At 39.4% G+C, this 24,564-nt stretch overlaps 1 protein-coding gene across 1 annotated transcript in view; it reads right to left on the reverse strand.

The window, feature by feature from the left end:
- The window catches only part of LOC110049983 (uncharacterized), a 29,283-nt gene extending 4,719 nt beyond the window's left edge, over positions 1–24,564 (reverse strand). The window contains exons 1-26 of the mRNA XM_089285557.1: positions 24,424–24,564; positions 19,142–20,941; positions 18,723–18,842; positions 18,235–18,363; positions 16,198–16,332; positions 15,599–15,757; positions 15,103–15,225; positions 14,185–14,303; positions 12,870–13,043; positions 12,136–12,273; positions 11,035–11,603; positions 10,217–10,458; positions 9,336–9,914; positions 8,910–9,149; positions 7,445–7,966; positions 6,826–6,951; positions 6,091–6,222; positions 5,626–5,748; positions 4,562–4,681; positions 3,972–4,100; positions 3,279–3,401; positions 2,620–2,748; positions 1,780–1,893; positions 1,061–1,188; positions 385–443; positions 159–301 (exon numbers count right to left, since the gene is read on the reverse strand). Of these exons, the coding sequence (XP_089141683.1) occupies positions 159–301; positions 385–443; positions 1,061–1,188; positions 1,780–1,893; positions 2,620–2,748; positions 3,279–3,401; positions 3,972–4,100; positions 4,562–4,681; positions 5,626–5,748; positions 6,091–6,222; positions 6,826–6,951; positions 7,445–7,966; positions 8,910–9,149; positions 9,336–9,914; positions 10,217–10,458; positions 11,035–11,603; positions 12,136–12,273; positions 12,870–13,043; positions 14,185–14,303; positions 15,103–15,225; positions 15,599–15,757; positions 16,198–16,332; positions 18,235–18,363; positions 18,723–18,842; positions 19,142–20,930 (6,364 nt within the window). The 5' untranslated portion in view covers positions 20,931–20,941; positions 24,424–24,564. The remainder of the gene's footprint in view (positions 1–158; positions 302–384; positions 444–1,060; positions 1,189–1,779; positions 1,894–2,619; positions 2,749–3,278; positions 3,402–3,971; positions 4,101–4,561; positions 4,682–5,625; positions 5,749–6,090; positions 6,223–6,825; positions 6,952–7,444; positions 7,967–8,909; positions 9,150–9,335; positions 9,915–10,216; positions 10,459–11,034; positions 11,604–12,135; positions 12,274–12,869; positions 13,044–14,184; positions 14,304–15,102; positions 15,226–15,598; positions 15,758–16,197; positions 16,333–18,234; positions 18,364–18,722; positions 18,843–19,141; positions 20,942–24,423) is intronic.

Genomic DNA, 24,564 nt, shown 5'->3' on the forward strand with positions numbered 1-24,564 from the left:
CTCTAAGTAATTTTTCAAACGCAAATGCATTTTCGCAAAACGTCTTCCCATCTCTTTTTGCACCCTTTCCTTCTGCACTCCCCCCCCCCCCCCCCTTTTCCCCAAAGCAAAACGAAGATTTCTTCTGAAATCAAATCTTGAGTCACTAAAATACGTACCTTTTATTTGAGCGCTTTGAGGATCGTAAGTTAAATTTCCCATCTCTCCTGAATCCGGAAGCTCGCTGTTTAATGTTTCAGGAGTTACATCTGTGGCGTTCTCGGCAAAATTGAGGTCTACATCCGCAATCACGCTTCCTCGCCTAAGAAATACACAGAATAAAAACTTAATAATCTGAACTTGTAAGCAAAAACCAGTATAATTTGAATGAGTGACGTTTCGTACCGGAACAACCGGACTATGGCTCGTAAAAATCCTCTTTTGCTTCGGTAGAACGCATTAATCTGGAAAAAAAAGGTATAGATAACTAGAGGTCATAATTGTTTAACAAAACTGCTCTAGCGTACTTAAAATTTTAATTAACAAATATTTTAACTAATATGTCAAGTTTCAAGCTAGCCTAGTAGGCTTACAGTAATAGACCCAACTATGGTAATCTTGAAGGGTAGGCAACCGAAGGGTAGCCAACACCGCCTGAAATTTCAGTGTTTGTATGGGAAATTGAATTCCACTTCTGAACAATTTATGAAAAGCACAGTTACGGTACTAGATAAATGAAATTTTCGGGATGTAGCGGTGCTGGAAAGCGTCTAGTTTGGTTTTTAATTTTCTCTAGAATGATCTATGATTTTTTCGCGAAGTGGCGTGCATTTTTAGGCCGCTTACTCGTTTCAGACATTAGATTTCGTCACTGTGAGTCCGTTGCTCCTTTTGTTTCCTTCAAGTTGCTTCATGACCTTGGTCTGTCGCTCATTCGTTCGTCAGAATTATCAGTTCCCCTGATTCGTTCGTCAAGGCCCTACGTGCTTTGAAACGACTGTTAAAGTTCTCCGGTTGGGGAATCGATAGAGTTGGAGAGCACTACCTACAGGCTTCTCTCTGTATTGTGTTATTTTCTCACCTGTCTTTCGATTTCTCTGGCCAACAAACCAAACACCGCAGAGGTTTTGTTAAGTAGCAATGGTTCCCATTCAACTACTTTGCCGTTCAAACTCGATAGTGTTAGAACAATGGCAAAGACACGTGCACCTGTTAAAACAAAAACAGTTACATAAAGAATATTTGTACGATTCAGACCTTTAATTACCCTGTTCGGGAAGGGCGGAGGCCGCCCTTATGGACTTTACAGTCTACAGCGCTTTCAATATTTACCTAAAAGCTGTCAAACTTTGTGACTTTATAAGTGTTTAAGAAATTTGGGATGGCATGACATTACACTCAGGACTCGATGTTTCCTTGATAGCACTATTTTGACAAGCTGTTTTTCAAATTTGGAGTTTTCTTGATTTAATTGAAAATCTTCAGGTCTTCAGGTCTTTTTTTGCATTTTTTTACTGATTTGTATTACTTTGGAGTCATTTTTGGTGGTTTTCTGACACGGATAAAAACTAATAAACCCAAGATATCAAGTGAATCCAAGATGGCGGATATCTTGCATACTTCAAAAGAAACATTAAATTATATCTACCATATACCTTCTTAGGTTTATTCTCACTGCTTTACCATTTTGAAAATTACGGGGGTAGATTCCGTATCCTCCCCCTTGTCGTAGAAGATCGTTTCATGATTTTCTCTCTGCCGTTAGAGATTTTGAAAATACTCAAAGAAAGTTGTTCTCACCTCGACATTTTCCCTCAGAATAAAATGTTGATACTGGGCATAAGCACTGAAATGATCCAGGGATATTGTCACATAATCCATCACTACACGGTGACAATTGACACTCATCAATGTCTGAAACGTGACAGTAACATTGCGTTAGTTAATTTATCATCACAACAGGTATGACTTGCGTGACTCGTTACATTTTCGGATTTTCTCGTTTTGTATAAAGGGCAGTCACCACCCAGCTAGTTAAATCCAAAAAAAAATTAGGGCGCAACTTTACGTGAAGGTAGACGTGCGATCAGCAGTTCTATGATCTGTTACCGAATCTTGATGCCATTTATTTAAAGAGCCTCTTTCGTTCAAAAACAAAACTCGAGAGATATGCATCAAGTGGTACCGTAGTTTTTGTTAGGCCATTGTCGGAGCAATTAGCCAAACTAGGGCAATGTGTAGTAATTGTAACAGCGTGAAACTAGTTACCGTGTTTTACATCTTTTCGTGTCGTTTCACCTGTCGATTCCATGTAAATTAACAAAAAATGGTAAATGTTGTCTTTCTAATTAAACGTGACCTTCTGAAAATCGCGAAAATTGATACCCAGCAAGACAAACCAGTGTTTCACAATCGTAAAAATGAGTTTCCGCAAAATATAAAAAATTGCCGATCCGTAAAATTAAAATCTTGCAATTAAAGTCTCGTGTCACACGGTAATAAAGAAACAAAAAAGAGGGTCAAGACGTCATGTTAATGTATGCGTCTGTCCTCCAGTAGATCATAAGTAAGAACCAATCAAAATGCGGGAATAATTTTTCATCCTATTATGGAAAAGCAGATCGATCATAATAACATTACCTGCACAGCTTTCGTTGTCTTGCTGAAGAAGGAATCCCTCTTCACATGAACACTGGAATGATCCCTCTGTGTTCTCACACACCTGGCTACAATTGTCGACGCCGAAAGCCAGGTCACATTCGTCGAAGTCTGCAGAGAAATCAGAAAATGAGAATTTAATTTAAAACAAGTAACAAAAGTGCAACCTAAGGTAATCTGTTTAAACGATAAAAGTGCATTATTATAGGAATTATGTTGCGATAGAGATGTTGGAATTTAATATATAATTAGCCATTTGTTACGATGTCCATAATAATCTTCATTTGAATCAAAACTCGAATCGTGATATTTAGCACTGCTGTGCTAACTGGAAGCATTATAAAATAAAAAACAAATTTTGTAAATAGAACTAAACACTTGTTAAAAACCCAACTGGTTGGAGGCTAACTAGTTGTACAAGACGTGGAGGAGTGGATTCGGGACCACCAAACACGGATCCGTCTAGTGGTAGGGAAGAGGATTTGAAGCGGGACTTTCCACAAATTCCAGAAAATAACACCGGAGGTAGCAGTTAGCAAAAATCCAACAAGAACAGTTAAAACTGAGGAAAACTAAAATAAGTTATATGCGCTCAGCTATAGGATAAATGTCCCAAGATGCAACACGAGTGACATCTTTACCTTTGCAAGTCTTTCCATCAACGGCTAAGGCATATCCCGGATTGCAACTGCACGTGAAGCTACCGTTATTATTCACGCATTTATGCTCACAGCCATGGTTACCGGTCATACATTCATTGATGTCTGGTAATTAAAATGAAACATTCATTCATCAATTGCTACATATAAACACGTGTCTTAGCTCGCGTGTATGGATATTACGACGTGACGTAACAACATTAAATAAAAAAATATCTCAAGGGCAATGGCAACGTACGCCTAACCCTGTAAGTGAAGCAAAAGCAGACTTGCTTACCACTTATGCAATATCAATCGCAGCCGATGGCTTTAAATTGTATATCAATAATGGCGCTTAACAACTGCCATTCTGGCTATTTAATAAATCCTAGTACAGCATATAATGGCGCAATTACACTCCCGTTGCCGAAAAAGAGGAAATTCAACTCTTAGTTCATACGGGAAAGAACTCTTAGTTCATAAGGGAAAGCTTGTTCCTCGGGTTTAAACTTCTTTACCGACTTTTTTCCTCTCGGAGGAGCAATTTTAAAAGTAAACAGCACTTTAATCTTCTTGACTACTTGATTCGCCTATTGCCTACATATTTCAACACAAGGCTGCGTTTCGAAGTTGCTGAAGTGTCTGGGCAAATGAGAAATTATGCGTATTTTCAGAAAAGGCACAGAGTCACATTACCTATACACGTTTTCCCGTCATCTGTAAGGTTGTAACCGGAATTGCAATAACACGTGATTTCTCCTGTTCTGTTGACGCAAACATCGGAACAGCCACCGTTTGTCTCGTCACACTCGCTACCTTCCGCAACTATAAAGAAAAGAAATATGAAATTTGACACAACAAATGATACTGTACATGTAGGTCGATCAAAAATCTCTTTAACGAATGTTTAGCAATTTTTGCAAGAGTTGAATCAATAGGACCTTTATAGATTCTGGCTAATAGGAGGACAGTTACAAGATTTCAATATTTGCAAGATTTTATGCGGGGTGAACCAGAGTGTTATTTTGGCGTGAAGAAAGCGCGGTAGTCGCAGAAATTTTACTTTTTGCATCGTAGTCACAGATTATGTTGCTTATGGAGAGCGAAAGAACGTTTAAATATTTAAGATATATAATCTTTCTTTGTTTTACAATATTAACTTGCCATCAAATCTTGCCAAAATAGAACTCAGGTCTTAAAAAGGTCTATAATGACATAACTACTTTGCAAACGTTTGAAACAAAATCATTTTTTTGTCGGACATCTTTAGAAAAGTTCTCTGTTACCTTTACATGTGACGTTATCTGCATTCAGTTCAAAGCCGGGGGGACACCTACACAGGTAGGTACCAATTCGATTGTCGCAGATACGTTCGCAATCATGGTTGCCTTGACACTCATCTATGTCTGAGATCCAAAATAACAGTACATGGTTAATAAATTTGCAATCGCAATATCATATTGTTAGGAAAATATACTTCTGATTTTGATGCGAAATAAAACCACTTAATGGGGAGACTTTAACATAAAAGATTAAAATAACAAGATCTAATATTCTGTTTGAAAAGGTAATCAAAGATATTTACAACATAAAAATATAAATGACAAAAAATGCATAAGATATATAAGATAAAAATATATAAAAGACATTAAGAAGCACATAAAGTGCAATCACTGCCACAACTATCAGCCAAACTTTCCAAGCAAGTTTGCGAATGTTTTTCTTAAAAGCTGACAATGTCGGTGAACTTCTAATATTCCTTGCTATAAGATTCCATAACTTAGGCCCAGTATATCTAATAGTGTGTTTCCAATATTTTAATGTATTAAATCTAGTGTCACCCTGGAAGTGCCTTAAAGGACAAATCGAATTTCTTCTTCTAATTCTCTTCAGAGAAGCTTCAATTTATATTCAAAATTCCGCCGGGAATATTATACTCGTTTGATTGTCATTCTTCTTTGTATTCTACTAAATAGTAGGGTTACATTCAACTCGTGCGTCGGACGTTCCATTTTGAATTTTATTTCACGTGTTTTAGAAGGAAACGACGAGCGATCGCAAGTGAGTTTCAACAACAACAACCAACCATTTTATTTTGCTGAATTTGCAAAAAAGAGAAACAACAGCAAAAAAATAATTAATTTCATTAAGCAAAATAAACTACCCAGATGGCAAGAAAACTTAACAAGCTGAGAAGAGAAAAAAATAACATGCTTTACCTTGGTTGCAACATGTACTATCAAAGAGAGAGAGAGAGGGAAAAAAAGGAGAACACACCCAAAAAAAAGGTACATGCAAATAGTTAAGCAAATGAAAAAAGAAAAGAAGAAGCAGAATATGGACTTAGTACCTTCACAGGTTGCCATGTTGTTATCAAGTTGGAATCCATTTTTACATGAACATTCAAAAGAGCCTGGTGTGTTAAGACAGTTCTGAGAACACGTCGCTATTCCATTGGTACATTCATCGATATCTACAGGAAAAATAATTAAACAGGGTCAGGTATTACATCAAAATAAACTGATTCATTCAATCTTCTTTTCATTCATTCTACTATTCTTTATTTCTTTCTTTCAACTTGTCAATTCATTCGATTTATCCATTCATTCAATCATTCCATGATATTTCATCCTATACATCTTTCAATTCTTTCAATTTATCGATTCATACGATTTATTCGTTCATTCTTCCATTCTTTATTTCTTTCAATAGGCCATGTTTGCATTCTCTTCAGTCAGTCGTTCCTTCATTCATTTTGCCTTAAAACAAACAAACAAACAAACGTTTGAAGGTTCACGCCCTCCGTGCTGTTTACCTGTGCAGTCTGTGTACGGGTCACCTTCGAACCCAGGGTTGCACGTGCAGTTAAATGAACCTGGCAAGTTTGTGCAGAACGCATTCTCCGTGCAGTTATGCCGCGTGTTGACATCCTGGCATTCATTTATTTCTGAAAAGTAACACTGACCGTTAATCCTCCACAAAATTTACGTTTTTAAAAAAGTTAGAAAAGGAGTAAGATAGGAAAAAAGATTAAATTCGGGTCCAAAAGAATCTGAGTAAGAGCACGGTTGTTTCTCTCGCATAATTTACCCCGTACCAACTCCAAGTTGACAAACGGCTCGTCCACACCGCGCCAGAGAAATTTGAAAACGGCGTTTTCACTCTGAAAACCCGTCAAATGCTTTCCGTTCACACTACGCCGGAGAAATTTGAAAGCGCAACAATCACTGGTCATTTTGGATTTGTGTTTAAGGTCAGGGAAATCAATTGAATATCGTTTCCAAAATGCTATTCGTCCACACTAAAACGCCAGCGTTTTCAAATTCCTTTCGGTCTGAAGAGCGCTTTCGAAAAGCTCCGTTTTCGTTACGGATTAGTGTCGGACGGTAGACCTAACCGTATGAAAAAAAGCTGCGTTTTCAAATTTCTTCGGCGTAATGTGGACGGGCTTAAGTGTTTCACTTCCCAACAGTTTCTTCAGAAACTGGTACCTTAGCCCGATCTATGCCAAGCTAACTAACAAAATCTATTTCCAAAACGTAAATGATACCTTCGCAGATTCTGCCTTCCTCGCGGGAAATGTACCCTTGATCGCACTCACAACTGAAGCTACCAAACGAGTTCTCACAGGTCTGATTACAGAGGCTGACATTTGGACTAGCACACTCATCAAATTCTGAGAAATACAAAAAAGTGCAATCAATACACTCTTATATTAGCATACTCAACGAATTATGACCAAAAAAAACACAGTAGTGTATTAAAACTTTGCTAGAAAGCGACCACTTCCTGTTATTCCTCATAGTAATTACAGCATCGAGCTAGGGGGAAGAGAAAAACGCGGGGAAAAATCCTCAATCACGGGACTCCCTCGTCCATTTTTTCACTCCCTTCTGCATCGGCAATCTTTTTTCGGCCGTTAGTTCTCTGGCATAGGAGGTAATCCTTAAAGAAGGTATGTCGCATTTCGCGCATACGTACGTCTTGAGAAAACTGCCATTTGAGGTTCCAGTGAAGATATTCTGTATACCTTTAAAATTGACTGAAATCCTTAATCCTTAGTAATTTTCAAATTCTCGTAACCTAAATACTTGACTGGGCATGGATGTGTTTTGGAGAAATGATATGTCAATCATTGCTGCAGGATTTACAAGCTAGACAACTCTTACCATAGCAGTTTTCTCCATCACCGGTTAGTCCCTCGGGACATGGCCCGCATTGGAATCCGAACGGGTTCCTTGTGGTATTACATGTCACGTTATCGAAGCATGGATCATCTGCGCATGCGTCAGGTATTTCGGTCTCGCAGAACGTGCCTTCGTAGCCATCGCTGCAATTGCATCCCACGACACGGAAAGCTCCACTGTTATCTCCCACAAACTCCGTAAAGTCACATTCTCCATCGTTCTCACACTTGCACATGTTAATGACAACGGGGAGAACCGAAGAGTCGTTTTTAGAGTCTGTCGCCACGAACTCTAGAGTAACATTGGAGGCATTCACAGGTCTCCACACGAAGTGGGCCATGTTATTAAGTTTGGAAAAGTTGAACATTGCTCCTGCTGGCAGATCGTCAATTTCTATTGTTATCGTGTCGTTGTCAGCATCCAAAGCTTCGATGGAAAATTCTGTTTCTTGGTTCAGAGTGACGTTGATTTCTGTCGGTCCCTTGATTTCTGGAGGCGTGTTTCCTAATTAAAAGAAATTATCAGCCACTTTTTAAGTAGTACTAGCAATTCATACGCCGGCAATCAAAATATTAACTACTGTTAGAAAAACAAACAGTAACTGTTGTCACTTATGACTCTTAAGTTTTGAAATACGTATGTGTTTAAGGGCAGAGAATGTCTATCACTGATCAAACCACTGGAAGCAGTATTAACGGCAGAACATTAATTACAATATCATAGAGGGAATCACATCAGCCTTAGTTGGTTTTAATGCGGGTCCTTTATCCTGGTCGAATTGGAATTTGAAGATGTTGGTTTTTGTGGAGGGAGGAAAAACAAAGAACCCGGAGAAAAACCCTCGGAGCATGGGGAAAACCAACAAAAAACTCAACCCACATATGGCACCGGACCGGAATCAAACCTGGGTCACATTGGTGGGAGGCAAGCGCTCTCACTACTGCGCCATCCCTGCTCCCCAAGATATCGATGGAAGACGTCAATCGTGACTATTACCATCAGGCCATCAGTGGAATGAAAAACATAGAAACGGGCCGAAAACAAAACAAGATATGACACGTATGAATCCTGCCATGTAAAGTTTTAATTGTCAGTGAATATGGGGGTTTTTTGGATTTAAAGTGAAATCCTTGAATCTCCTAAACTGAAGTTTTGACATATCCTGAGTGATTTTGACTTTCAATCATGTGGTTTGTGCTTTGCTCACGCCATTATCAAAACGTGACTTACAATTAATGTTCTACTTGCTGGGGCCACATTACATACGGGACTCGTATGTTAAGCGTGCAAAAGCAATTGCGGGCCAGGTTACACGGTCTCTTTTCCTTTACTATTAGTTTATACGGTTAAGTGAGTAAGAAGCGTAAATAATGATAATAAATTCCTTTTTACTGAGTCCTTTCTGTGTGCTGCGCCAGTTCGTATGGAAAAGATTGTAGTAATTTACCTAATTCATCTACCGCAGCCTGGTTGTCTTCTTCAAAACCTTTGGTCTGCTCTCCAAGTTCAGTGTTCCCGGTCTGCTGCACATCAAAGATACATTCTCTGTTATCGCCACACAGCGCTTGAATCTCAGGAGTCAAAGCAGACAGATTAAGGAAGGCAGGTATAAATGTATCATCAAAGGACACATTCTGTAGCATACAACTCGATGACACGAACATTCTCTCCTCATACGGGACCTTCCCTGTTGGAAGAATGGAACAAAGGGCGAAGAGTTAGATGATTCTCCAGCTCAATTAAAAATCTTCTTGAATGAAAATGATACCAATTTTTGTGGCCAGGTTATGATGGGGTGTGGAGGTTGTAGGGGTCCTCCAGAATGAACGCAAAGAAGATGCTTGAGGGAAAATTTTAACAAGGAATCCCTTACACTCTTGTCCGAGATGGAATATCTCCTCCTCTGTAGCATTACTTGATATCACCGTCCCATTGGGATACTGTAAGTCGTCCGTCTTGATACCATTAAATGTTCCCAGCAGTCCCTCTGTGTTGTTCATTAGGTCGTCTGGTGCGCTGACACTCAGCTGCAAAAGTCTTATACCAGGGCTCACCTCGATAGAAAAGCCTGACGGGAAGGACACCACTACGGTGTTGTTGTTGACGTCGCTTCTCTCGATCGACATTCCTGTGAAGTCTAGGCCCTCGTCGAAATCCCCAATGGTGTAGTTACGACAGGAGCTGTTTTGAAACGAGACAGTGATGCTAAGGTTACCGGGCACGGAATCGTCGTAGACTATTTGTCCTCTGTCGCTGTCGTTTGTCTTGAAAGCGAAAGCTGAGAATACGGTGGCGTTAGTCAGCTCCCCGTCAGTGTTAAGAGGACGTTCTGTTCTTCCGTGAAAGTGGAGAAAGTTGTCCAGAGAACGAGTCAAGACATACTCTCCACGGCCATTGAAAGTATACTGAAAGCTATCCAGTGTAGAGATGTGAGGATCACCGAAGAACCAGGCTTGAAAGCAAATTTGAGACAAAGCGTTACGTACTATTAACGTTTAAACAGATTTTAAAGCAAGTTGTACAGTAAGTTGCTCTTCCCCCGAAAAAAAATTTAAATAAATCTAACGAATCTTAATCTAACTGACAGTTTCAACTCAATTATTTAGCAATACTCCGTCTCATTTTTTTCGCAACAGCCTAAAAAAACATTAATCTCTTTTTTAATGATATTTACCAGCATCAGCCTCCATTACAAGCTAGTTCCAATCCAATATATACAAAAAATAAGAATGTGGCCTATTTAGCTTAATTTACCTCTAAAAGGTCTTCGAAATGGTCGCCGGGGACCTCTCCTGAGACCACATGATCGCCCGCGACATCCTCCCGCCAAAAACCGACACCAGCATGGCAGGGCGAACACGATTGCACTGGCAGCTTCGGTCAGCGGTCGCTTCTGGTAGAACAGAGAGCACAACTCGGATTCTCCTTCACTGCAACAAGCTTCAAAAGGTTCAATGTCTCCTGTCTGTCTCTGGGCTTTGTTTTTGTAGTGATACCTGTATAGAATAAGAACGTAGGCCGGAATTAAACATAGTGATCTTCGTCGCTTGATTTTGAGAACGACCGACAACTGTAAAAATTTAAAAATGAAATCTAGGCATTCGAAACGATTAGAGGCAAGTATATATGTCTCAATTTTCGCAATACTGCCATCTGAAGACGTTCGACACGCAATGTTGTCATAATCCTTCGTCCTACTTCGCAACAAAAATGGCAGTACATGGAAACTTTCATCATGAAGAGCATAAAAGAGAAGAAGAAAAGAAACACCCAGTATTCAAATCTGGTAAATAATTATCAACTTCAAAATGATGACAACAACAACAACAAGGTTTATTTGAACTGTAAAATTAACTTAATTAATAAATAATAAATAAATTAAAAATACATGCAGTTGCTGGTCACCCAAAATAACTAAACAGCTAAACTAGTTGTGTGACAACCATTTATTAATTGAAAATATATATAAGATCAGAAAACACCAACTTATGAATATGAGAAGATTTCTGAAACCCCCACAATAAGAATTTAGTTCTTTTGCTCTCTATACATATTCCTATATTCAAACGAACCTGTAAGCTCTACCAGCCTCGGGCGGCTCAGAAACAAACGCGTCCCTGTTTGGTCCACCTTTAAAGTAACAGCACTCGTGACTTGCGCCGTACACACGCGTCGCGAATTTCAGCTCGTAGCAATCAACTTTGGAACCTTTGCTGCCTTTTTTCCTCTCTTTGCTGCTTACTTTCTTGTAACGATTGTCTCGACGAGCAGCCCTCCTACTGGCAGGACAATCATTCAATTCCGCCAGCCAAAAGTCCGGGTCGGGTTCCTCGTTGTACCAGTTCATACACTTCTGTTCGTTTGTAAGTGTAGGTACGTTTGGCGTGTTAAGAGACTTGCAGAAGTAGCCACGTGTCCGCACTCTGCTGTCGTCGTCGACAAATTCTTTGGAGTCGATATGGAAAATGTTTTCCTCGAAGGAGTCGTCATCTTGGTAATGGTACTCCTTGCTCTTGGTAGAGTACCCGACGGCGCACTTTCGTTGAAGTCTTCTGGTCCAATTCATTCCACCGTCTTCGTAGTTGAAGATTACGTAGGAGGCAGTGCCATTTGTAATCAGAACAGCTTGGTAAGTGCTTTGCTGGAAAAAAAGAGAGCAAGTTTTGACTTCCAAAATTCGAACCCCAGTCAACTCGAATTTCCCTAACAAACCAAGAGTTAATTTCCCTCAAATTGCTTCTTACATTTGCTGTTATTTGACTCTCGGTAACTCGAACCTCTCCTTTACTCCAAGTGATGGATTCTTTTTTGTCCCTTCACGATATTTTTTATTAAACGTTTACCCGCTATAACTCGAACCTGACTTGTTAAAACCTGTACCTCAGAGCTCTCTAAAATCAGAGCAAACCGCCTCCCCCTATCCCATCCCCCCTGATGGAACGCTAGAACATCCCAGTGTACCCTCCCTCCAAGATTGAATTCGCCGAAGTCTATATGTACAGCTGGATGGAGACGGACAATACTGGAGCAAAACGCGTCACAGTCACCCCGTCCGGGTCACTCAGACCTTTCGATCTGCAATCCAGCACGCTAATAATTAATCGCAGTGCCATCATGCAACAACGACATTAAACGTTGAGAACTTAATGACTCAGTTAATTATAATCAAATACCTCATGCACATATGGGTTAAAGAAGAAAAATCTGGCGAACGGTGAAACTCTTTCCCATGTTACAACCAACATCCATGTGGCATGAAACTGGTCAATTCCTGTGCAGTTCTTTAGTCGATCTGTGGTATTGTCCAATTGCTGAGATAACACAAATAACATCGGTTACGTTGGTAACTCGTTTGTGCGTCAATTACACTGCGAGCTTAAGGTAATTTTTAATGATTGTTAGTTTAAATCTACCAGCGTTCTATCTTGATTAGCTACGCTACTGACTCTCTCTTCTGTTGTAGATAGTGAGTAGCCTATTAGTGTGCGGTTAATAACAAAATGGCGGCCGCTTCTTTGCGTTTTCAAAGTGTCTGTGAAACGAACTTAGACAAAGTTTTGAACGATTAGTTGATTTATACTAGGACAATAAGATGATTCGCTCTCGTATTCTATGTGTGATAGTTGACTCAGTCTGCGCCCTATAACTCCCTAAATCTCGAACTCATAATCTGATTATTAAATAGAGCGGTCTTCAATTAAGTGTCGTAAAATCAAAACCAAACCAATTACTTACCAATTAGACGACTCAGCCAATCTCAAACCGTAGAAAAAGCAAAACCAAAGTAATTGCCTGATTACTTTCGACACTCAATTGAAAACTGCCCTGTATATAAAAAACTAGGGGACACATTAATGCAGCCATACACTGAGTAACTATAATAATATGTAAGACTGCTGGAATATACCTCTCGGAACTCGGGCGTGCTACGATCGACGACTTGGTAAGTGATACTGGTGTAGCGTGTGACATCAGTGTTGGCCCAGAAAACAGCAATAACATCCTTCTTCAGATCTTTGAGTTTCTTTGGTTCTGCTCGATAATAGCGCTTCCCAACGGAGATGATTCCATTATGGTAAATCTGAAAACAATTATTAACATGAATTAGAAAGTAGTTCGTATAGTGCGATCATCTGGGTGAGGATAGTTCTGAAAAGAACTGTTGTTGGTGACTGACATTTCGACAACCAGAGCGGAAGTCATCTTCAGAGTCAAGAAGACTCTGACTTGACTCTGAAGATGACTTCCGCTCACCAACAACAGTTCTTTTCAGAACTACCCTCACCCGGACGATCACACTATACGAACTACTGATAATCCTGGGTTAAAACCATTTACTGTGAATTAAAAAGAGAAATTTTTTCACCAGCGACGTGACGAGCCTACATACGCGCTCATTCAATCCTCTGTTTTGCCTCGGGAAATCTTCGTAGTTATTCGGCAATCTTCGGAAGCCATTGTAGTATGGGAATTTTAAATCTAAAAAGTGGTCTTCGAAGTGAAATTCAAGTGCGTTGAGGTAACATCAAACAGTATTTAAAATTAGATATACAACTGTAAATCACGTATTTCGAGGAGCTGGAGACAATGAAATTGATAGAGTTTAAAAAACAGTCAGTGGTGAGAATTTTAATCATCTAGAAATTTGTTTGATTGGAAGGTCGTTGTGTGGAGGATTCACATTTAACAAGTAGGCTTGTAAAAGACTTGAGCTTATGCTAGTTGAATAACAAAATCAGCGATACAAAACAGAGATCACGAAACAAATGTAACAAGAATTGCACAATTTGCTTATGAACTTTAAAAACAACGCCTTTCACTTTGTCTAGTGTGATAGTTAAAAGTGGGAGTAATGTTGAGATGAAAAAGAATGTCACTGGGAATCGAAGTGATTATACAATTTTTAGTGTCAAGTAACAATTGCGTGGAGTTCTATACAAGAAATTTGGTAATTAATAAGAAAGAAGTACACATCAATGTTTAGAAAATAGAAAAGGATCGATGATGGAAATAATTAAATAACTTACAAGGGGATTTCGATATACGTCTCTGAAAGGAAAGAAAAATTTGTGTCCCGAGCAGTTCGAGCAGGATTCGAACCCGAGTCTCCCCACATACTAGTCGGGTGTGATATTCACCACACCATCGAGGCTATTCTGCGAGAAACTGATCGGTACTTAGAATTATTTTCCTGAAGCCACAACCAAAGAACCAATACTAACATAGAATTTCTTGTGCAGTTTACCAAAGTAAGGAAAACCGCTGGGACAATCCACACGAGTGTAAGTTCTTGTCGTTATCACACGAATCCAGATCAATAGAACGGAAATGAACCGCTTAGCTTGGAAAAAATAACAAGAAGAGATAACAATGTTAAAATACTACATGCATATCACTTACTATACAGGGTACACTAGTGAGTTACAATTATCTATTTATCATCTATGAGGTTGATAAAAGTAACTTGACTGCCTTGGTAAGTTTGCGAAGATTACGTTTCCGAGTGTAAGCCCTTCGTTAGAACACGTACCCCCATAAAATGAGTTTCAAACTTGCATTTTATTCATTTCCCTTGTTTCAAGGTGAAAAACGTGCTATTGTATCGTTCCCTGGGGAATTTCTATCACGTTATTGTGTTCTGTCGTGTTTTGTATGTGTGCTAAAGTTTTTTGTTGTGTTTTGCTGTGTTTGTTTTGTTGTGTTTTGTAACTTGTTGTTTTGTTATTTTGTTTTATTGTGTTGTGTTTTGTTGTACTTTGCAATCTGTTTTTGTTGTTGTTTTTCTGTTGCTGAGTTTTGTTGCTTTCTTTTGTTGTGTTTTGTTTTGTTGTTGTGTTTTGTATTGTTGTGTTTTGTAATGTTTTGTTGTTTTGTGTTTTTTTTTTGTTTTGTTTTCTTTTGTTTGTTGTGTTATGTTTAGTGGTGTTTTGTTCTGCTGCTGGTTCTTTGTTGTGTTTTGTTGTGTTGTGTTTGTTGTGTTATGTTTAGTGGTGTTTTGTTCTGCAGCTGGTTCTTTGTTGTGTTTTGTTTTGCTGTCTTTAGTAGAGTTTTGTTGTGTTTTGTAGTGTTTTGTTTTGTTGTGCTTTGTATTATTGTTTTTTGTCGTTGTTGTTGTTGTGTTTGTTTTGTGTTTGTGTTACCTCTGCATTTGCCGTTCTTCAGCTGGTAACCAGGTAAGCAGCGACATTCAGCTCCGCCTTCAAAATTGATGCACTCGGAATTCAAAGGACATATGGCCTGACCACTTGCACATTCGTCGATATCTGCCACGCGATAACAAGCAAACCAAGTCAAATGAACGTAAAAGATATTTTTACTAGTACTAAATGATACCAACTGTCAGTTGCTATGACCAAAGACTTCTCTAAATAAGAGATTAGAAGACAGCGAATTAACTGTGAGGAAATTTTTAAAAGCGCTGAAAAAAAAACTGTAACTTATCCCTACAAAGGAAATAGGGGAGATAAAAACGCTTTTGATCTCCGCAGAATTCGAATCCATATTCTCTAATCTATGTTTTTCACTTAACAATATTCGATGTCTTCTTTTGCCCTTCCGACCTCAACCCCCCCCCCCCCCACCCCCCCTCCAACCCCCTCCTCAACTCCACCTTTCAGAGAAAAAGCAAATTCTCACCTGTGCAATTCACTAGCACTCTTGGGGTTACACTGTCGTTGTAAAAAGGCTGAAAGCCACTTTTACATAAGCATTCAAAGCCAGGTCGCCTGTTTCTACAGTCTGAATTTTTTTCGATCCTGTGGCATATATGTGGATCCTCATCGCATTCGTTGATGTCTAAAAAAGGAATTGAAAAGAAAAGAAAGCAGCACAGGTCAGCAGAACTCAGCTTGATCTGCATCGCTGGCGGTTGCTTACTGTTCTGTGGAAATGTTCAAGTACCATTTAAAGCATAGCATATTGATCAGTTTCATCAACGTGTACAAATTGACGAGTCACATCAAGTACAAGCAGGCGTCGTTTTGTTAGAGCAAAGTGGTATTTGTCCATTTCCTTTAAAATGAAAAAACTATTTAAAGACTGTTCACTATTTTCGTCTTTTACCAATGGCTTAAGGCAGATGATTTTAATTATACTGTTCCCTTGTTTGTCGCACTATTTGCTTGCTAGTTTATTATTTTTTTTCTTTGTTTGTGTGTTGGTAACAAAGTCAATCTTTCGACTGTAAGCTTAAGAGACTAGCCAAGTTATAGACTAGTGACGTTAAGCCTATTTACCTCTGCAGATGTAATATCGATTGTCATATCTGGACCCACTGGGACATATGCAGTAATACGATCCTTCCGTGTTATTACAATCAAATCCTCCAAAGAAACAGAAGTTGTCAAAGACGCTGTCGCATTCGTTAATATCTGTGAAAACAACAATGGAACAAAATGTTGAATGGCGTTCTAGCAGTATGGGAACAAATACCAATTCCCCTCTAACCCAAATGTCTAGAGTCAGTCTCTTGCAGGCCATGAACAGGTCTCTGCACCCAACTTTGCCTTATCTCCAGAAGCGTACAAGCTGGGGGCGGGGGTGGGGGGGGGATCCTGCAGCCTCCCAGCGGAAATTGTATAATTTTTCGGGCAAAACGCTCATGATTCGGGCAACGACACTTGAGATAAAACATTACAAAATAATGCTGTTGGCGTGATTTCCAAAACTCGTAAATAGAGTTTCTAGTTAGTTACTTTTTATTAATCTCTGTGTTATTAGACGCTAGACCAAGAGTCTGCAGGCTGTCAACTGAGTTGTTTCTTCAGAGAGCTGGCAGTTTGAGTAGTATCAGGTAAAGTGTATCATTTGTATACGCTGCAGATCTGAAGTATCGTTACCGCACCGAAGACGCCACAGTAATCGGTGGACCTTAACCTTTCAGGCTCCCGACAAAAGATGCGCCCTCTTTTTTTGGTTTTTTAGGTTTCAAGGCTTTTAAGTTACTTTCTCTGACATTTGCTTTGCCAAAAAATTAAAAGGACAGACTGAAATTATATGAATGAGCTGGGGTTTTCTGTTAGATACAAGTCGGTTGAATGTGTATCGTGGAAATTCACAATAACGATATTTCTATTTCCAATTTTTCATCAACAAAACAAGGACACGAATCAAAGCGAACGAAGACCAAGACTTTTGTTCTTGTGGCGGCTCTCAAAAGGGCCGTTTGGAATGTTTTTTTTCTTTAGTTTTTTTCTTGAATTTTTCTAAGCAGGTGTTCCTCTGTTTCGTCCATGTTGTTTACCATCGCATTTACGGGACTAATGAATTCATAGAAGGCTTGCAGTGTATGCTGCAAGTCTCCTGTCGCCAAAACAAGACTATTTCGAAGGACGTCTAGCAATGCCTCATGTTGTTCTTTGAGTATATTGAGAAGCTCGTCTTGAATAAACACGTCCAAACGGTCCTTCTTGAAACACAAATGTCTCCGTATTGAGCGCGACTAAGGCAATAAAGTCATTGTGAACAGTACGGACAAGATATTAATTAAATCGGACAGAACCATGGAAGGGGAGACTTTTTCTTTTAATAAGATTTAGATTTTACTAGACCGAGACTGTTGATAGAGGTCACTGAGAATGTAAACTCTGAAATATTACTATTTTCTGGCATTACAGCAGTTTTATTTGTTAAGAACGTTTTTGTTTTTCATGCAATTTGAGTGCGTTTGCATCGCGATTTCAATGCTCACGCATTCGGGCAGTACGTAATTTTTTCGGGCAAGAAGGTCATCGCCCTCGCCCCCCCCCCCCCCTCCACCCACCCCTCCCCCAAAGTCCGAAGGTGCCCTTACGCCTATGCTTATCTCTGCCCCGAAGCGATTACAAGGAGGATAAACAAACGAACGAAAAAATAAAAAAAAATTATAATAAATGAAGGAACGAACGAACGAACGAGCGATCAAATGATAAAATGGGTGAATTAATAATAAAGGAACGAGCAAACGAACAAAAAAATTGGATAAATTGTTAATCGAAAGAAGGAAGGAAGGAAGGAAGGAAGGAAAGAAAGAAGGAAGGAAGGTAGGAAGGAAGGGAAGAAGGAAGGAGGGAAGGAAAGAAGGAAGGAAGGAAAGAAGGAAGGAAGGAAAGAAAGAAGGAAGGAAGGAAAGAAGGAAGGAAGGAAGGAAAGAAGGAAGGAAGGAAGGAAGGATGGAAGAAGAAGTGACGCTGAAAATTTTACCGTGTTTAAATAAATTAAGTATGTCTGTAATGTATGTAAGTATGTAAGGAAGGGAACAAGAAATGCTGCAAATTAAAATTGAAATAACTTACCATCACAAGTGTTACTTGTAGCATTGTGTCTATATCCCACTCCGCATATACACTGGTATGAACCAGGGGTGTTTCTGCAATATGCATTCCTTGGACACATTGCTAGCTGTTCTTGGCATTCGTTAATATCTAAAATATAAACAAATATGACACATTAGAAGATTAAACACTTCAAGAAATAAATCAAGAGAGCCTTTCATGTTAGTTAACTAAACCTTCTCCTAGTTTTCAAATGACTACTCCAAACACTAAACACAGAAATAAAAAACCAATTCGCTTGAAATATTGATCCAGTCATATTCCACACTCTCGTCAAAATAGTACTTAAACCTGAAAATAGTATTTTTTTTTTCCTTTGTTTTTGTTTTGTTGTTGTCGTTGTCCTTTGGATATGAGCTAACGACTCAATCGGTTAACCAAATTGATAATCCATCACCGTACCCCGGGTGTGCGCCTTCTGCACCCCCCTCCTCTGCTCGGCAACTTACCATCACAATATCTCCCGCGGTATCCCCTCGGGGGACAGTGGCACTCATAGGTTCCAGGAAGGTTACTGCAGTGTGAATTACGGTGGCATCTGTCTTGCTTCCGGTCACACTCGTCCACATCTGTTTGAAAGGGAGACAGTCAAACAAGGCTAATCCAGGATTACTCTACGAATGCAATTAGTTGCAAGTTATGAAAAATCACTATGCTCGCTTTTTTTCTTTTACTCGATTTCTCTGTCCTATGTCTTTGTTCTCAATGCGCAATTTCTTCAGTTTTTCTCTCCAAAGCGAGATGCCTGACATCGTGGTTTTTTTAAGAAATTCCCGCTCAAATCGCGGTTCACAATTGGATGAACTCAGTGATAGGTTAACAATGCGGACGGTAACAATATCAAATCAGAGAAACTTTCGAAACTTACCATTTTCTTCCAGATAGATAATCTTATTGATGATCCAAATCAGTGGGCGACGGAAGATGATAAACTTTTGTTCCGAGATCTCTCCATTTAGATAAAACAGCCTCTCCAAGTCGAAGAGTGTATACTTCTGCAGAATTTGTAAGCGAGATGAGTCGAAGGAATAATGAAGTCCACGGATAGTGAAAATATAATGTATATCGAGGCGCATAATTCGAGTGATGAACTGTTCAATTGTTAACTTGTAAACAAAGGTAATGGAAACGCCATTGATCTGAACCACAAACGCTAATGTCTTCTGAGTTACCACTTCACTTAAGTCCAGCACGGTGTGTCTAGTAATGTTCAGGAATGTGTCGAGCTCGCACAATGATAGACTTGAGAGAGGAACTTTGATTTCCAGTGAATTTTTCAGGAAATCTTGGCTCACGCCTAGCATGTGACTCATGACTTCAAATGTGCGAACTATCAGCAGTTTTCGGATCACCACGTGAAACTCTTTCACGGTCAAGTTGTGCGACAGCGCTGCCTCAGTTTTGTTCAATTTTTCGGCGACGTCGGACAGGGTCATATTCAGGTTAGTTGCATAACGTATCAAGGTAAATCTCGCGCATAAGACTTCAATCCTCAGGGGACTTAACTCGTTAATTTCAAATTCAGTCAAGTTGAAAGCTTGGATTAATTCTTCAATATTAACACTGTATGACATAAGAATCTCGTGTACAGCTCTTCTAATCTCCACTTTCGTTTCGCCATTAATGACAGTAATTTCCTTCTTTGTTTTCACGATGAACAATACAAGCTGTGGATAAACTTTGTAATCTCGAAACTCCGTAACTGTCATATTCACCAGTTCCGCGAATTCTTCCAAGGTGGTGTTCAGCAGTTCCAGGTCCTCTCGCTTCGCGCCTATTAAAAACCCTCTTAAGTAACGCAATCTCATAGGAACCTTCGTCAATACCAGATCCAAAACATTTGTCACGTTAACCACTTCTTGTGTAATCTCGTACCAGGTAACATGCAGAGAATCCCGAACTTCTCGAATCTTCATTTGTAAGCCACGGAAAAATATTTCGCCAGCGAAAGAGATCTTCAATAACTGGAGGAATGTATAATGTTTGAGATCGTCTGGATGTCGCACATCCAAAATGACCGCCAGTTCCTCTGTGGTGTGGTTGAGAAGGTCAAACGAGTGCGCAGTGGCTGTTTCCAACATTGCAGCAAGTAAATTTGTGTCGGTGTTATTAAAAGGAAGTAAGAGCAGCTCGACAATTCTTATTTCGGTCAGACTGACGTTGTATGACAGAGCCAGTTCCTCGAGAGTTTCGTTGCCATTTAAGCCAAATGCAGAAATACGGGGACGCGCGGTAATGATTAACCGTAAAACCTCATCGATGTCAGGGACGAACACGCCACGGAAGGCGTCATCGAAAGTTACCTCCTTAAACTGTGACGTATTCAGTAAAAACAGGGCAACTTCCGGCAAGGTGAAGTCCAGGTAGTCCAAACAATCTGTGGAGATGTTCAAGGCAGATGCGATTTCAAACCTGGAGGAGCCATTCAGGACTTTGCCGAGGATGGCCAAAATAGTACGAGACCTGGGACCCTCTGTAAAATTATGATATTCGTCGACTGTTTTATTCACCAGTTCGTCACTCAGGTTATAACTGTTCCTGCACTCTGAACTGGAGGCGACCCCGAAGGCGCTGGTTTTCGCGGGTCCCATGGAGAACAGCAGGTAAGAGACGGTAACCAGGGCAACAAAGCTGCCAAAGTGCGGAACCTTCCACATAGCCGGTCAACCTTAAAACCAGAAATATCAGCACGGTTTTTTATATAATTTGTTAGAAGTGCAAGGTGCTATATTCTTAAAACGACCGGTTGAGAGTCAAATCTGACACTGAAATCTGATTGGCTGAGAAAACAAACCAAGTACCCTACGATGCTCAAAATATTGGTTGCGACCAGTCGCGATTCTTCCGTGATGCAAACCAGGGGAGGAGAATGAGCAAGTTGCTGCAGCTAACAGTTATTCTGCACAATCGAAGGCAGCGGTCGCTATTTATTGTACAGCAAACGTTTGGCAAAAACTAGCGAACTGATCCAATGGTAAAACAAAAAAATATCTCGCAGCCATCAGTTATTTGCCTCTGTCTTCAGCCCGGCAAACAATCTTAGAGCGGTTTCCATCGGAGTGTCGAAAAGTAATTGATCTTTAGTGCACTTACCACGCTACACGATTGGCTTAAAAAACTCGCGCCAATTTTTCATCCAATCAGAGGTAAAACCAAAATCAATCATGACTCGCTCGCTCTCGTTTTCCCGCGCTTTGCGTTAGCTGCATGTAATTACTTCGAGGTTTGATTGGTTCACGGTATTGTCTGTCTCCTTTGTGACTGGTTAGAGTGATAACTTTGGCTTTTGTTTTACGATACTCAAACGCTCTAAAGGATTCGTGATGTGTTGCTTAACCTCGTCGCTAGCGATAGTTTAACTAGTTGCATACATGTGCTTATAACTTTCTAACACAAGCGACTCCCGCGCATGCGCGCATACGCTCCAATTTGTCATTCGTCATTTACGTAATTTCAGTAAAGTGGAAAAAAAACTCACACCAATATAAACTGAAAACATTTTCAAAACAAATTTCTTCGTTTTAAGCTAAAAAACTGCCCTCATTCTAAACTGTTTCGCAGATCTAGAATGTTTAAGACTTCGTTCTAAAATAAGTAGCAGACAGGAACTAGGTTTTCTGACGTCAAATGCAATTTTCACATGACAACACACATGTTTATTTGAGTTTTATAACTCGACCTTGACTGATTTTTTGGCAAATTGTCTAAAACACAGAGGTAGAAATAAGCGTCTTTTGAAACTCTTTACTCGCTGACCACTTATCTACTTCTCGGGAAACCACTGATAATTATACGAGTTTACTCGGTTACATGATATATAGTCGTCATCGCAACCGTTATCATTATGATATAGAACTTGTTACAGCAGCTACGTCACAGTTTGCACATCTCGAAAAATTTGGCCTAAATTTTTCAAGTTCTTCGTCTGTAATCTCTGCCAATCTTCTTTATCCTTAACCATCCTTGTTCCTTTATGGTTTATTATTATCTCTTTGGTATAATTCTTTATATGGCTGTGTCTCACAAGGACTGGGAACTACCGAATTCACGAATTTGACTGGCTGAAATCGATATGGACCGCGACCGGCATCTAGACTGGGTACATTTTGCGGTGAAAAAGTTGCAAACTAAAGTGCAAAAGTATTGACTATTTTCTTATAGAAATATTAGTGGAAGTGACAAAATTCACAAAAAACGTGATGACGAAGAAAAGTAAAGAGGACGAGTAAACCTTGGCAGATTTAGTTCAGCTCATCGCCGTTCGCAAGCAAAATGTCAGCTAGTAAAAACCAGTTACATTAAACGCAATTAATTTGTTCTTGTTTGCCATATAACAAATATCTCATTAACCGAGCTTAGTCGGTCTGTATGGGAGAATCTTGACCTCGGTAATATGTACGTATTCACGACCTCGGTCAAGATTCTCCCATACAGACCTCCTGCTCGGTTAATAGGAGCTAAATCTTAGTACACTATCATTTTTACGTTTCTTTCGTTCAATTTAAAGGTAATTTTGTGCAAGGCCAAATAACTCAAAATACTGTGACTGAGCTCCTTCGAGTATGAAATAAAAAAAACTTTTTTTAATTTATTCAAGATGCGCCCCAGTTAGCTCGGGGTTAGACATCATGACGCTTGATTGCTGAAATGAATGTTCAAGAATGAGACAGCTGATTTTCTTGTTGTCCCGTTGTCAAAACACATTAGCTACAGCAGAAGAAGAAAAAAAATTATGCTCTGAAACTCGGTTCCAAAGAACGATACTGATCACGTTTTTTGTTCGAACAAAAACTTTAATTATACAACTTGAATCACGCTATAATACCTTACAGAACAAAAGCTGATATCTTTTTAATCGCACAGACAAACAAGTGTAGTTTAACTACGTTGAAAGAATTAATTGCAGTGAGAGTGAATGATAAACGTGAGGCCTTATTCAAATAAATCCGGCTTGTGGTTACATGTTAGAGATTTCGAGGCACGTATGCGATTTTACGCCGTCAAACGGCAGACATTCGTTTCTTCTAATTCCGTTTTCTGTTCCTTGAACTATTAAAAAAATTCACCAGGAGAATGGAAATAATTCTAACACTTACCACAAACTCAAAACTTCTCGATTTTGCGATGGCAAAGTTTGCACGCAGAACAGTCATGACGTGCTCACATACAGGAAAAAATGTTGACGACTGTTTTAAAACTATTTAATTGAGGACCAAACAGTAGGTAGCCAACATCGGTCAATATTGGCCACAGTTACCTTGAGGTAGTGTAAACTGTCTTTTTATATTTGCTTAATTGTAAGACGAAAGAAGTTTTAGCCTTGTAGCATATTTGCAAAAGACTACACAAAATGGCAGTTTTTGATTTTAAATTTGTCTCTTGACATCGCGGCATGGCGGTGGACAGAAAATACGGATCGATTTATCTAGCGGCGTCAAAAACATCTTGTTTGTTTGCTAAACATTCTTCAGCGTTTATTGAAACATGCTTTGGTCAAATAAGCAGTTGCGAAGTGCTTGAATCAACATGGAAGATTTTTTCGTTTAAGGATTTCCTTTGTGCGATTACATTACAGATTGAAGCTGTGAAACTGAAAAACATGGTAAAAGGGCATAATTCTTTGTATAATTGTTCACTGAGTACACCCAGCAGGGCAAATATAGCCGAGCAAATTCCTTTGTATCTAATTCATGATGAAAAGCAATATAGATCGAAACCCGAGATCTGTAGTTCTCTGTTTTGTCATTTCCAACTGAATATCTTAAAGAGATATACCGCAGGGGTACACCACTCGGCCCTATTAGCATGTTTTTGTCATAAGTGATAAACAGTAAATTTTCAACTGCATCAAGTAAAAAAATTCGGATCGCTCGCTAAAGTAAATAATATCGTGACTCCCTTGAGTTTATTTACCGTTGTATCAAGCACATATCACGATAACTGATCTATATCATGTTTGGTTTTCATTGTAATGATACTTAAACAATATACACTCGTGAGGTTAGGAATGGAGGCAATACGGCGGTCTCGAGTAAAGAAGGCCAAAATTTGTCAAACAACATCATCAGCCTGAATAAATTTTGCGCGTATACTTCCAATTTCAAGTTCATGCACTGACGAAAATGCAAACTCTGATAAAAAACGGCTTACCTTTCTTTGTCACTTCACAGAGGTGATGTATCTAACTTCAGAGTCTCCAAAGTAGCTGCAGACAGTGCAAAGAACACACAGCTATCGAACAAGCTGTGTATAAGCACAATACACCAACCTGACAGAATTAAATCAAGTTCA

This window comes from Orbicella faveolata, unplaced genomic scaffold (genome assembly GCF_042242905.1).
Source record: "Orbicella faveolata isolate gen_17 unplaced genomic scaffold, um_ofav_v1 contig_13, whole genome shotgun sequence".
Lineage (NCBI taxonomy): Eukaryota > Metazoa > Cnidaria > Anthozoa > Scleractinia > Merulinidae > Orbicella > Orbicella faveolata.